General features: G+C 36.3%; 1 protein-coding gene across 2 annotated transcripts in view; it reads left to right on the top strand.

Moving 5' to 3' along the window:
- Positions 1–15,294, top strand: part of epc2 (enhancer of polycomb homolog 2 (Drosophila)) — a 53,534-nt gene that overhangs the window by 21,354 nt on the left and 16,886 nt on the right. The window contains exons 2-9 of one of the 2 annotated variants that reach the window (XM_052013723.1): positions 3,511–3,670; positions 4,430–4,575; positions 5,303–5,509; positions 6,262–6,410; positions 6,552–6,687; positions 11,200–11,397; positions 12,466–12,555; positions 14,499–14,647. In XM_052013723.1, the coding sequence (XP_051869683.1) occupies positions 3,511–3,670; positions 4,430–4,575; positions 5,303–5,509; positions 6,262–6,410; positions 6,552–6,687; positions 11,200–11,397; positions 12,466–12,555; positions 14,499–14,647 (1,235 nt within the window). Of the gene's footprint in view, positions 1–3,510; positions 3,671–4,429; positions 4,576–5,302; positions 5,510–6,261; positions 6,411–6,551; positions 6,688–11,196; positions 11,398–12,465; positions 12,556–14,498; positions 14,648–15,294 lie in introns of both variants that reach the window. The other variant, XM_052013715.1, reaches the window with a different exon arrangement.

Genomic DNA, 15,294 nt, shown 5'->3' with positions numbered 1-15,294 from the left:
TTTAGTGTTAGGATTGCCTGCACAAAATGGATGTGTTTATGAAAAAGTTGCTGTGTTTCCTCAAACAGAAAAGGCAAAAGGGTATTAAATACTTAATGTTGTATATGATTTTTTAAAAATTTAATAGGGAAAAACTTTCTAGTTCACAGTATTAGTGGGGAAGGTAAAATACTTCATTTCCACATTGCAAAAAGTTGATTCTTGTTGAAAATTTACTCAAATGGGAAAGATTTTTGAACATTTAGTGTATGTGCAAAGGGCAGGACATTATAAGAAAAAAAATAGTGGGCCAGGCCTAACTGGTTAATACTCTCACTTCCCACTAGCAGCAACTTTGGGAATTCCATGCATGTCAAATGTGTAAGACCCCCAACTTAGTGGCAGATAGGAGAGCCATGATATTTTACCTGGCACATGATTGAAACATCCATTTCAATGGGGACTATCAGGCTATAAATGAGTTTTTAAATTATTTTGCTTCATTTTAATGTTTTAAATTTTGTGTAAACTTTTATACAAATTTTAATATTACTTCAATTTAAATTTAATGTCCACGAAAAGTTCCTCAGACTTTTACAGCTGGCAAAACTTGATGCAGCACTTTGCCGACTCAGTTCCCAGAGTAGTTTTGTGAGTGGGCATACTTGGAACACTGCCAAAGGCCCTACTGCCATCCAGATTAAATTGGTTCAGGTCAGCAAGTTACATCTTCTGCATCGAGACTAGGTAATTGTAAGTGTGGGGAGACTGCAGGCAGTTGTTCTGAATGTGGAGACCAGATCAAAAAGATCTGGTCCATGCTATGGATTAACATAGAATGAGTTACATGTGCACTGGCTATGCACATCATAAAGATTGTCAACTTAAACTTTTTTGGTGGAAGTGGAACAAAATCATTAAGTAAATGAGATTTTTTCACCATTTGCTTTGGGTATTGTAGTTTTGCAGGAGCAATGTATAATCTGCAAATTCCACAGACATTTACAAACATTTAGAAGGTTTTGTACTTGAGGCAAAATTTTGTTGTATTGTGGTTTTCTGCCATATTTTAAAAACTGAATAACAAAATGTGATCAACTGTGTGTGTATAATTCCTGGCCATTTCCCATTTTGTAAAGGGTTGTGATGTGCTAAAGTGCTATTATAATTCTAGATGATGAAAATTAAGGATTTTGTTAATTGATTTCTCAGTCCTTCCTCTCTTCTATGACATTCCTCTCTCTGTTTTCTCCCCTTTATATCTTCTTCTTCCTCCCCCCCCCCCCACGCTTTCTTTCTGTTGCCCCATCCTGCTTCTGTCCACAGAAATCCATTGTACCCAAGAGTAAGGTGAGGGTTCTAAAACCTGATCAATGTCCCAAGAAAACCTTTGTTAAACATTTTTGGTAATATTTAATATGATCATATCCTGTGACAGCACTAAAAACACCCATGTGAATGTAAAAGGATAACATTTGCAGTCTTGTGAATTAAGTATTTAAAAAAACTTTACCTTAAGGTAAAGGTTGATGTAGATTTGTGAATCTCTGCCCTTTTTAGAAAGTGGGATGCTAAGGATGCGAATTAGATGCAGAACTTTTACAACCTCACATATTTGGGCTGCCACCTTGTAATCATTCACTTTGCCTGTTTACTTCCCATTTTACAGGGCTGCTCAGTTTTTATTATAAAAGGCAATTATGTGGGACCTTTTGGTGCTCTGGTGCTTTGAGCTGCTTTCAAGCCAATCCCTTCACAGCACACGAGCTAGGAAACACCTTTCATATTTCAGGTACAGTTGAAACCCAATAATTTAGACTCCCTGTTAAAATTATCCTGTTTATCAAATTACTGCCGTAAGCAAAGATACTGATTGAATTAGATGCAATGCAGTTTTCTGAAGATGGAGATGAGTGGTGTGACGTTGTTGTGGGGAATAGTCTTTGGGAAGACTTCCAATGACATGTAAATATCAGCCAAGTTAAATATCATTGGAACAGCATTCATTAGTTGCATGACTACAGCTCCCACCTGGAAAAAGAAGCAGCAAATTTCATCAGATTTTATGGCATATTGCTGACCTTGGTGTGTCAGAGTTTCCATACTTTGGGCCATTAGATTTACATAGTACTTCGAAGCACTTGGATAAAACTTGCAACAGGCTGGAAAGGAAAAGATATTGCAATAAGATGCTTCAAAATACTTTGGAGAATTAAATAGCTTTGAAGTATCATTACGGAGGTAATGCAAGCAGTACCTCAGACAATAGACAAGGTTTTTTGCACACAACGAAGTCCCACTAATAATATTGAAGTAGATGGGTAAATAATCTAATTTTTAGATGCTATGGTTGGGGGAAATGTATGTTTTCTAAGAACTTCCATGTGTGGCTTTAAATAATATGAAACACCTTTTATGCGTACCTATGAGGTAGTCTTTGTTTCTCACTTCAGGTTAGTTATTTCGTTTTGCTTGCAACCTAGTTCAGTCATTGGAACTACTTCATTTTGGCTCCACCTCTGCCAAGTATATCAAGGAAGATGTTCTCTTGTTGCTCTCTTCAACTAACATAACTGACCCTCTTTCCATGTTCTCATCTGTGATCTGACTCAACCCATGCTGTTGTTCTGTCCTTCACCACCAACCAGGACTCCTGTACAATTGGGCCTGACTGGAATCATTTTTAGACCAGTGTTCCAAGTGCTTCATACCGTATTACTGTCTTGATTAGCTGGTCCTGATCCTTGCAATTTTCTGTACAATCAACCCCAAACAAATCAGGCAGACACTAAATACAAGAAGAGGTAACTGAGGGACTTTGTATACTTTTATAACACACTTCACCTCTGTTGTCAACAGTATTTTAGAATCTTATCCATTTAGAATTCCAACTCTACCACATTTTTAACAGTGCACACAGAAGGTGAGAAGGCAGCCTGCGCATAAACTTGATATTGTCTTGAGAAAATGGTAATAATGGGTAATATGATTGTCTGAATTAAATTGATAACATTCATGTCAATTGCAAGCTGAACTATACAGGAATGCTACTTAAAAGTTTGTGCCTCCATTTCCCAAAGCTTTTATTGTGTTGCGTATGCATTAGAAAATTCAGTATTCTTCTTCCCCTTCCTGAAGGTGATTTGCGCTGCGATGTGTTTACTCAACCTGCATAATTATTTTGCGGCTGTCCAAGTATCTTTTTCAGGAATATGCCCATAATGTTATCTGGCTGTTCTGAAATAGATTATCGCAATAATTCCAAATCCTCACCACTCCAGATGTCTGCATGTGTCTATATATATAGACTTTGTAGAAAATAGGAAATGTGACTTTTTTTTTCTCTGCTCTGCATTCATAGCTTGGAAATGCTTGCCAATTGCTGTTCCCTATTAGAGTTCAGCAACATTGCAACACGCCAAGGATGAAATTTATTGCCTTTTTATTTTGTATAGTTTTGTACTACTTTCGGTAACCCTGAGTTTCTTTTCTTTTCTTTGTTATAAAATAATTTACTTCCCTTTTTTTCAGGAACATCATTTGCAGAGAGCAATTTCAGCCCAGCAGGTCTTCAGAGAAAAAAGGGAGAATATGGTTATTCCAGTGCCTGAGGCAGAGAGTAATGTCTCTTACTATGATCGTCTATACAGGGGAGAATTCAAGGTCCCTAAACAACTCATTCATATTCAACGTAAGTTAGTAACCATCTGATTGTTTTCCTATTGACAGAGCATCCTCATTTGTACTGTTTTGTAGCTATTTTTCAGTGATCACATGGTGATGTAACATTTAATGAGATAGTAAAGAAAATGATATATTTGCATGCTTTAAAATTATATCATATTCAACTTTAAAATTTAATGATTATATCAATTTTGTCATGAAATTATTCCTCAATGTGTTTCAAATGAGGAAAATGCCAGGGATTAAATTGCTTAAAACTTACGTTGATTGATCAATTTAAATACTTGTTTATTGTTGGCTTCAAATTTTATTTTAATTTTCTAGAGATATTGTGGCAAACCAAAGCTTAGTGAGGTGTGTGCTGTTTCTTTTGCAAAGTTTCATGTCACTTCAGCCCTTCACTAGAATGTAGATCCAAACATAATTGTGGGAATGTCATATGACACTCCGCAAGGTTTTAACAGTTTGCAGTAACTTTATATAGTTTACACACATGGTTTTAGAAAGAATCTGCAGTGCAATTTAAAAATGGAAAACTGGAAATGATTTGGTTTAGCATGGGTCTATTGATTTAAATATTTTTGCATCCTGGCTTTTAAATATAAGGAAATTGGTCTTTAATTTAAAAATGGTTACAAATTTAGCTGGTTTGTATAAATTCTGTTGGCAAAATTTGTATAATGTTAAATGTCTTGAGTTGGAATTGATTTTTAAAGATCTGTTTTAAATAATATGGAGATTTTTAAAAATAAATCCTTTTTTTAAGCTATTAATTTAGATAGTGAACAACCTGATTATGACATGGATTCTGAAGATGAGATCTTATTCAATCGTCTAAATAGAAAGGTGGAGATTAAACCATTACAGTTTGAAGAAATGTTTGACCGATTGGAAAAGGCTAGTGGAAATCAGGTACTGTGCAGCATCATTTATTATTGAGTAATAGTACAGATTTCATATTCGGTTATCGTAAGTTTAAATTATTTAGTGCCATGCCCCACAGGTGGCTAATTCTCAGTACGGCCTGCTGCCTTGCTCCTCTTTGTATTTATCTCACTCCTAGGTATTCTCTTAAAAACCTGGAATTCACTGCTGTGCTCCATTAAGCAATTCATGGAGAGCATGTGTTCTGTGATGTTGCAGATGCATTTTAGAAAATAAACAATTAAAGCCAAATTGGCAGGCTTCATGGCCACATGCTGTAAAAATCCATTGTTTTGGGTTGCCTATTATCAATTTCTATGGCCTATGTTGCATAATCAGACCAAAAACATCCTACTAGTATCAGTGTTGGTTGAAAGGACCCTGCTAAGTAAAGGAATTTGTTGAAACTTATTTCCCAATGATGTGGATCTATTTTAAAATTACCTAAACTGCCATGTGTGCAAGCCACGATGATAGCTGGTGTGAAAGTTGTAAACTGAAAGACTAGTGCAGTAGGAGTCTAGTCTTTGTGGTTGGAATTAAAATGTATTGTTAAGGTAAAGTGGAGGTGACTTAAAGATTAATATTGGTATTGAGTCCCAAGCAAAGAGTTGTTTTTGCTTGAAAAGATGAACATAGAAATCGTGAACTGTAATGTCATCAATTTCTGCTAATACAGATTCATTAAATGTAATTTTGTTACCTTATTTTTCAGCTTGTATCTATCCAAGAGGCCAAACTACTTTTGAAAGAAGACGACTACCTAATAAAAGCAGTCCATGATTACTGGGCAAGGAAGCGCAAAAACTGTAGGGCACCCTCCCTCATCCCCTTGGTCAAACAGGAGAAAAGAGATGGTTCCACTAACAATGATCCATATGTTGCTTTTCGAAGGAGAACTGAGAAGATGCAGACTAGAAAGGTGATAATTTTCTTTAGTTGCTCATCCATACAGCATAAATTACTGATCTATACAGAAGTGAAGACTGGGTCTAGCTGTTTTCTTATGTGGATGGAAAGTAGGTGATACCTTGCCTCGCTACCTCTATGTATTCATCAGAAATTGCATTACTGGAGTATTCCAAAAGATTGGTTAGGCCACAGTTGGAGTATTGTGTGCAATACTATTGAAGGATGTGATTGCGTTGGAGAGGGTGCAGAGGAGATTCACAAGGATGCTGCTTGAATTGGAACATTTGAATTGAAAGGAGAGATTGGATAGGCTGGGTTTATTTTCCCTGGAACAGAAGAATGCTGAGGGATGATCTGAAAGAGGTATACAAAATTATGAGAATAGATCATAAGAATCTTTTTTCCTTTGATTAAGGTATTTAAAACAAGAGGGCATGGATATAAAGTGAGAGTTAGGAGATTCAAAAGGATTCTGAGGGGAATTGTTTTTGTGCACAAAATGGTTGGAATCTGTAATGTGCTGTCTGTGGAAGTGGTAGAGGCAGGTGCTGTCACAGCACTTAAGAAGCATCTAGACATTTGCTTGAATTGCCAAGGCATTGAAGGATAAGTACAATGTGGCTTTTAAGTCGTGATTCGTTGGCATATATTTTCTTCTAAAATGCATTATTGAATAGGGAAAACATCCTCTGCACACTTTGTTGTTTGTTTACTTAACTATAATATCTTGAATAAAACCAAATGGTTTTAATTTTTCCACAGAATCGTAAAAATGATGAAGCTTCATATGAGAAAATGTTGAAGCTGCGTAGAGAATTCAGTCGGGCAGTTACCATCCTAGAAATGATTAAGAGGCGGGAAAAGACCAAAAGGGATTTGCTTCATCTTACACTAGGTGTGGTCGAGAAGAGGTATGATCATAAGAATTTGTTCTGTTTAGCAAAATATGTTGCCATAGTCAATATTTGATTTGGATTCTGATTTACTAGCTAATTACTGCACAAAAGCAACTTAAAATGGTAGGAGATGCTGAAGTTACACTGTTTGAATAGGTACCACATGGGCGACTTTGGTGGAGAAGTTATGTGTGAGCTGAGGACTCAAAAACAAGAAAAGGCAGTCTCCAACACTCCAGCATCTCTTCACAATGGCAATCATTACAAAGCACCAGAAAACAAAACTGTTAAGGTAAAAAAACAACTCATCAAATATTTCCTCATGGATTCAATGTTTGAGTTTGCATTAATTGATACTGAAATATTTGTATTGAGGTTTTTTTTGTTAATCAAATCTATATTCAAAATTTGAGACGATAGTTAACTTGGAAGGAACCAACTTGTAATTTTCCAATTAGTGACGTCACAGATAAGATTATATATTATGTAGAAGCAGTCTCTCTGTGTTCAGCATAGTTCAGTCATTAACGTACAATTAAGCTAATTGTTGGGAATTGGTAGTTAGCTAGCCTGACTGCCATTTCCAGATTTGGACTGCTCTTCAACCTGTACAAAAAAAAAAGTGGGGAAAAAAAGGTTGAAACTCTAGTTCCAGTACCCTTGGGAATCAACCAATGCCAGACCACAGAAATTCCCTAAGAACCCCCTATGCCTAAACCCTAGGCTTGCCAGTTCCTTCTGCATGTTTATTGCTATGTCACAAAAAGTAGAATAAAGGTTTAAACAGAAAACAAAACTATCATTAACGCTGTCAGAAATAGTTTTTAGAACATAGAACATTACAGCACAGTACAGGCCCTTCGGCCCACAATGTTGTGCCGACATTTTATCCTGCTCTAAGGATAAAATTTTGTTTCACGAAATATGAACCTTGCAATTGAAAAGCTGTTCTGTATTTTCATTTATATTTAAAGCTGCTTAAAGCAGAAAAACATAAAATAAATTTACTTCCAATGAGTTCTAGTGGTTAGCAGTAGTTCAGATTACATCAGGGTCATCAGGTACCTGTACATTAGGGACAGAGGAGATGGAGGGAAGTGGATTATCTACTCTAGAACGTTCCACACTTGTCTTCTCAACTATCTTCTTCAACCACTGTTCAAAAGTAGCTTGCTTCATAAACTGCGTTTTCTCTTTAATTTTGTTTGAATCAAAAGCATGTATAATTTCTTGTTTTGTAGTAAGGTCCCATTATTCCAGTCCTGCAATTAAATTTCTAATCAGCCAGATACCGGTATCAGTATAAATTCTTCCTTCAACTTCTTTGACTTCTGCACTTCCTTCATTTTTTTTCTTGCTTCTCACCTTGCTAAACCAGTTCCACAATCTCTTTATCAGAGGGTTGATGAGCAACTGGCACTTCATCATCGACATTCACCCATTCATCCACTCCTCCAGATTTTCTTCTGTCATATCTTTAGTTACTTCAAGACACTTTTATTCTGTCATTACCTTTGGTGTACTCCACCAATTGTCAAGTAATTTTCTTTTTCCTAGAAATTCTAAATCCAGCGAAGTTAAGATCTTTGTCTTTCTCTTCCTCAAACATTCGGGTTAGCCACAGCTTGTGCCAGCCACCCTGCAGTGTACCTTTATCAGCCTTATCTCAGACTGAAGCAAGTGACTACATGACATCCTTTAGGTTAAATTCCTTTATGAATGATACAACAGGCTTCTCAGTATTTACTGCAACGCACAAACAGTGCATGAACTCTGATTTCTATTTGCATTTAAGTGACCACAATATGCCCTGATTACAGGGCTGAATCAGAGGTACATTTAAGAAGTAAATGCAGCCCAATAACATTATCTTTGACACTTTGGGGTGGGCTGAACAATTATCTAAAAGAAGTATTCCACACTTTGGGTGGAGGCCAATAGAGTTGCAGTGCGCTCTAGTTCCCGATTCAAAATAATATTCAAACCATTCAAGGCATAGTTTCATCATTATCCACTCTTTCTTGTTAGATAACAGAAAAAAAAAGTCAGCCCTGTAAAGGCCCTCGGGGGCACACTTACTGATTAACGTGAACTTGCACTTCTGTATACCAGCTGCAGCTAGGAATTAAGAGCCTATTCTTGGAATCCTTTCCTCCAGTTCGAGCCACCTCAATATCCTGTGTAAGGGATTTTTGTGGCATGCAGTGCCGATACAGGGCAGTGTCACTGGCATTGTACATGTGTTCTGGAGAGAAATTTTCCATTGCCACTAACTGCAAATTCATCAACAAACTTTGCCGTAGTTTCAGTGTCAGCACTTTTTTTGCCTGCATACTGTGTAATAAAATACGGTGCCTACTTTTAAACTTGTGTAGCCATCCAGGTGAATATTCACAGTCATTTTCTTGATGAAATATTTTTGCTGCTCTGTAAGCATCTCACCTGAAATGCTCACACCATTGTTAGTCTAAGCTCAAACCGCTTTATAAGTGCATTGTCTAACTGTGCTCTTTCCAGCTTTCAAAGTTTTCTGATGTCTTAAGCTTTTCTGAATTTCATTCTTGGCAAATGTGCTCCTTTTGTTTCTTTAAGTCAAAAACTGTTGATAAGCCAATACCATAGAACTTGCACAAAGCCCTTGCTAAAGTTCCTTTATCTGATTTTTCTTCAGTAATACAACTTTTCAAGAATGGATAATGGCTTATGGTTATGCTAATTAGCATGAGCACCACCTCCCACACTTCCTGGTCTCTTGGAAGACATAAGGTTTGAAATATAGGCAAAATGCTGTCCAAGCAAAGACAAGTGTGCATGACCAAAACACTTAGTTACAAATGTAAACAAACTTTGTGGCTTGGCGCTGCTAATACATACAATAATAAACCAATACCAATACAAACAATTCTTAAAGATCTGTTTTTAGAGGGTTTGTATTAGTTATAATATCAGAGTGGTTTTATTGCTGATATTTCAGTACCAATGAGTTGATCTTTCACCAATCAGTAACGCCAATTATAATATCCAAAACAATGGAGTATGTTATAAGATATCTTTATTAGTCATATGTACATCGAAACACACAGTGAAATGCATCTTTTTGTGTTGTGTGTTCTGGGGGCAGCCCACAGCTTCCTAACCTATATGTCTTTGTCTTTGGAATGTGGAAGGAAACCGGAGGAAACCCACACAGACACGGGAAGAACGTACAAACTCCTTACAGACAGCAGCTAGAATTGAACCCTGGGTCGCTGGTGCTATAATAGTGTTACGCTAACTGCTACACTACCGTATCTGCCCCATGTTAGATTGTGACTTTCCTGGACTTTTCATGGATGTCCATTCAGCTCATTTTACTCTATCCATTCAAAAAGCCCCTAGAGTTCCCTACTGTAATATTCAGCTACTTTTTAAATCCATCTCTTACTTCACTGTTGTAATCAGCAGTTTGTTCTCTGCACTAATTACTCCTTGGTATGTCTTTCAGCTCCAAATCTTCCATTTACTTGTTAAGAAACATGTTCATAACCCACACTATTTAATTTTCCTGGTTTACTACTAAAATACCATTCAAGTTCTTCTTCTGAGAGTCTGCTTTTAATCTAGTATTCCCCAGAATTCAGGTCTTTGACAATGAAGGACAGGCTTGTGGCTTTTTTGAGTTGCGTTCTCCAATTAAATGGTTTTCTGTATGTCTGAGCAGAAAGGTCACATGACTAGAATCATAGTATAGCACACTAAAGTTTGTTTATGATTTCCACTAATTTTAAACTGTTGTTTTGGTACTTGTGTACTTATTGTGAATATGTTATACATTAACAATATTGGCTGTTTCCGTCCCAAAATATATCCTTAATTTGAATAATGTGGTGAGGAAAAGAGCTGCACAAAGCAAGTCTGAGTAAGGAGGGAATCAAACAATTGTGAAATTAAATGTTCATTCAAATTGAAACAGTCCTAGGATCTCCTGTGTTGTTATTTGTTTCTTAATTTGACTGATTTTGTATAATTAAAATTTAATTTTGAGGTTGGAAATAACCTCAAATTAATAAAAGTACTTTAATTCTGTCTGGGAATAATACTGCAACTATATTTTCACTGGGGCAGAGCAACCTTGTGATATTGAACACGTTTCTTGTTTAAAAAATGTGAAGAATTGATAAGCATTAATAGAAAGTTGTTTATTTTGATCAGTCTAAGAATGAGGTTGTGGTTAGATGACTTGAGTTGGTCAGTGACATACTTTGCTATATGAAGTGGATGAGGTAGAAGCTATATTTAAAAAAAAATTAACAGGACCTAATGCACATAGTCTTTTACCCAGGGTTGGGGAAATCAAGAACTAGAAGACGTAGGCTTAGGGTAGAGGGCGTTGATCTAATAGGAACCTGAGGGGTAACTTTTTCACCCAGAGCGTAGTCTATATATGGAATGAGCTGCCAGTAAAAGTGGTTGAGGCAGGTATGTTAGCAATGTTTAAAAGGCACTTGAATGGGTACATGGATAGGAGAGGTTTCAAGGCATATGGAGCAAACACGGGCAAATGGAACTAGCTTAGATGGAAATATTGGTCAGCGTGGGCCTAAGGACCTGTTTCTGTGTCATATGACTGTGGAATGAGAAAGAAAAATATTAATAGTTTTGGATTATTGTAACAAAGACTTCCATCATGATATTTCTGTGGTTAAAGATGGTCTCTTGGCAGGAATGCAGTACTCTAATAAAAATCTGCTATAATTTGTGTTTAGCATGTATACCTGGAAATAACTGATTTAATTTAGTTTTGCTTTGCTTTCCTTTAAAGCAGCAGCCACCACACTTGATGTCACTTAAAGAGGAGGTTACTGATGCTGTTCGTGTAAAGAAGAAATACGTGAAGAAGAAACATAAAACTTCAGAGTGTATTGTTTTACACCATCAGCCTAGCACAGAATTGCAACCACCCTTGAAGAGAGATATCAAGCAGTATGACTTTCTCAGTTCTGATGAAGAGTCTTACACCCAGGTACAGAAAGTTTTTTCTTTTTCAATCTTTTTATTAGTTTTCAAATTAATACAGATTAATATATAGCATCAATATTTATACGTGTAATACAAAGAGATCAGGATAACAATCATGACATGGATAATCATAAAGAACAATAAAATATAAAAAAAAGTCTGTAGGTCCAACTATCTCTTAGTAAATGAATATAATATAAAAGAAAGGAAAGAAAAAGATTTATTATATAAATTTTTAAAAAAACCCAAATCAATAAAAAAAAATTATAAACAATATAAACTAAACAAAAAAAAAACTTTTGGAAGTTTTTTCAGTAAGCAAATTGACAATAGGTTCAAAATGTTATTGGAATAAGATGATGTTCTTCTCTAAGCTTAGTAACTTACTTTAAATGAGGAGTAGGATAATGTTGGCTTTATTGGCATCTATAGTTTTTAGAATTGATATGCTACAGGATAAGTCCTAATATGACTTTATTTCCAATTTCCATGATTGTCAACAATTATTCTAATTAGTTTTGAGATGTTGTGAAATATAACATATCCTCCTCATTGCTATTAGCATCAAAGACTAAGCAAACAAGTTTATATTACCGCATCAGTGTATTTTTTAACTAGGCAATTGTAGGAAAATACAATTGGATTTTAGGGAAATTTTATAGGTATTTGAGGAGTACTGCAGGTCAGGAAGTTCCAGTGACTTGGAATCTGGGAGTGATTCACAAAAGGGAAGAGGCCCTGCAGGATAGTAATTCTGATTAAGGTCAATAACATTAAAATCATTTAATTATTGTGTTAGGAGGAGGAAGTTTAAGTTTACTGAGTTATCAAACATGGATCCTAGGTTTTGAATTTCCATAGTTCCAGGCTGGGGAATTGAATGATTATGAGAGAACTCTTTACCTCGTAAAAGGAGAGAACAATGATATTATGCTATTTCTCAATCCTGTGAATTACAGTACTTTAGTTTCTGAGGAGGAAATTTGCAAGCTGAAATAAGAAAATAATTTCCATGCACTAATATTTTCATATCGTGATGCTAACTTAAACATTGACATTTTGTTTCTGTTAGGTTCCTTCTCCAGTATCGGAGCCTGAGGAAGACAGTGACCCTGATGGGCTTTTTGCTTTCAAGAGGAAAGCTGGTTGCCAGTACTATGCTGTAAGTAACTGTATAATATGCAACTTCTGAGAATAAAGTTGTGTATTTTTATCTACTGTCTTAGTTATTTAATTTTTTTTAAGTACGTGGGACAAAATCTCTAGATGTGCTTCTTCAAGTTCATTTTTGTTGAGGATCCTATATAACACCGAAACTGGTGTTTTAGCCATTTTGGCACACATCCTGTACAAAAGCAGCACCCTTATTTTCACTGCACGCTTTCTGTCTCCAATAGTCCTCTGTCTGCTTTTCTTCAACTAATTCTTAAATATTGATATGCTCTCTGTTTCATTCACATTGTAAATTCAACTGTCTCTAAATTATTTTGAACAACTTCTCCTTAATCTAGATCACTTCTATTAAATAGTACACCCATCATTGTGTTTTGGACCTCTGAGCCCATGAAGTCAGAGTGTTTCTATCTGTTGCATGATAGTGTTATTTTCAAGATTTTGGTCAAATCACTGTGTTCTGATGATAATTGACTATGTTGATCTTCAAATTATATTTTCCCCTTGAGTGAATGAGTCTTCTCTGGTATAACGTTGAGGGATTGGATGCATAGTGTATCCAGCTCCATTCTCAGCAGATTATTGGTTGGCTTCTGGTCTCAGTTGTAAGTCTAGCAGTTAGGTGTACTGCTGTTTTGGACTCTTGTGTTTGACCAAGCATGCATGGGTCTGTTTCCCAAGTCTCTTTTAGTGAAGTATATCAAGTTGCATGCAGGAATAGTTTGCCTATGGCTCCAGCTTTGTTTATCTGATATTTAAATGTTAAATACAAGTTTTCTTCAACTATGATAAAACTGGGTTGAAGGAGAAAAGAATTTTGAAATACCAGTTACTTTTTTCAGAAATTATTATTTAATATTTATTCTTGTATTGAAGTATTTAAATTGCAAAGGTAATTAAATCTCAGTAGAGCTGCTATATTCTCATTTTCAAAGTTTTGATTCTTTTTAGGGGTGGGGGGGGGAAAGCATAATTAAAAGAGAATAACAACAATACAGACTTGGGACTGAATAAATAGCTGCTTCAGGGAGCTCTCACCAATTTGAGTTCTGTAATTTTGAATGACAGCCGAGAACTTCAGACAATTTTGGGTGCAAAATGAACCTTTCTCCCTGCTTTTGTTTATAAAACTTTAAATGCTAAAGGCAGCTGGGAAAAGAGTTAATTTTTACATTAGTAATGTTTGAGGAACTTTGGTAGAGCCAAATTGACACCCATATTTTCTCTAACAGCTTTGTTGGAATATCTGAGGTTTTCCAGGTTTCTGCTCAGCATTCTCCCAGATTCAATTGCTCCATATTCTGCTTGAGCCTGTATTCATGCATGTACTTGTACATTTATAAATTCGTACAGCATGGAAACGGGCCATTCAGCCCACCATATCCACACTGCTGGGCAACCATCCATACCGATCCCAATTTCCAGCATTTGGCCCATAACCACCTTGTCTAAACACTTATTAAATGCTGTCAGCAACTCTGTTTTCACTACTGTCTGAGGCAGTGCATTCCAGGTACTTGCCAGTTTTTGGGTGGTAAAGGTACCCCTCAGATCCTATCCCCTCTAAGTGACTTGCCTCTTGCCCTAAATCTGTCCTCCAGTTTTATCTACCTCTGATAGTGGGTAAACTTTCCTGCAGTCTGCTCTATCCATACCCCTCATAATTTTATATACTTATATAATGTCCCCTCTTAACCACCTCCGCTCCAGGGAAAACAGACCTAGCCTCTCCAGCTGCATCCCAGGCAACAACCCAGTGAATCTTCTCTGCAACCTCTCCATCACCATGGTGACTCTGTCTCAAGAATGCCAAGCAAAATAATGATTGTTTGATAGTTTAATGAGGGCTAACTTAGAATAAATTGAGTGAACAGGGTAAAATATCAAACGCTTAGATTTCTTGGTTCTTACATAACTTTTGGCCTATTATAGCCTCATTTGGATCAGATGAGTTCCTGTCCATGGCAGACCGCAGAACCAGCTGGGTTAAGTGAGTCACGGTATAGATACTGCTTGACCACACTCACTGTTCCAAGAAGGTGCATAGGTTTAGCACGGAGACGCATAGGCCGTGGGGGAAGGTAAGTAAACAGTTTTTGGACAATAGCAATTAAAGCAGAATTAAGTGTTTAAGTGTGCCAGAGAACTGTGCATTTGGCATATTTGTAATATAATTAAATAAAAGAAACTGCAATTGTGCAGTGCTGACCATTTTATTGTGGGGAGATCTCAGAATGGCAACAGTAATATTTAAACTTTTTATATGGAAGATGTGCTTTTCATTGAAATATCACTACATTCAATTCAGCAATAATAAAAGCAAAGAGCTACAGATGGTGGAATCCTGAATGATGACAGAAAATGTTGAAAATACTTGACCTGAGTATTTCTATTTTTACTGCATGTAATTTTAGACTTTTTTAAGTAGTAGATTTGGTAGCTCAGTGCCCACTTTTCAGAGGTAAACTCAGCAGTGTTTAGGACTAAAACTTTTTTTTTGCTTGTATTTTTTTAATCATTTGCTCTCTCCCTGCTGTTAGCAGGTAGCTCTTCTGAGACGAGTATAGCAGGGTAAAATTCCATCTAGTAAAGTTGTAACCTCTGTGTCCTATTTGACCCTGAGCAGAACTTCCTATTTGATGATGAAAATCACCCACTTCTATTGTAGCAATGCCTGTTTTCAGTTTACCTCATCCCATTTGTTACTGAATGCCTTATCCATGCTTTA

The sequence above is a fragment of the Pristis pectinata genome, chromosome 1, assembly GCF_009764475.1.
Source record: "Pristis pectinata isolate sPriPec2 chromosome 1, sPriPec2.1.pri, whole genome shotgun sequence".
NCBI classification, from domain to species: Eukaryota; Metazoa; Chordata; class Chondrichthyes; order Rhinopristiformes; family Pristidae; genus Pristis; species Pristis pectinata.
This window is presented reverse-complemented; position numbering and strand designations above follow the sequence as displayed.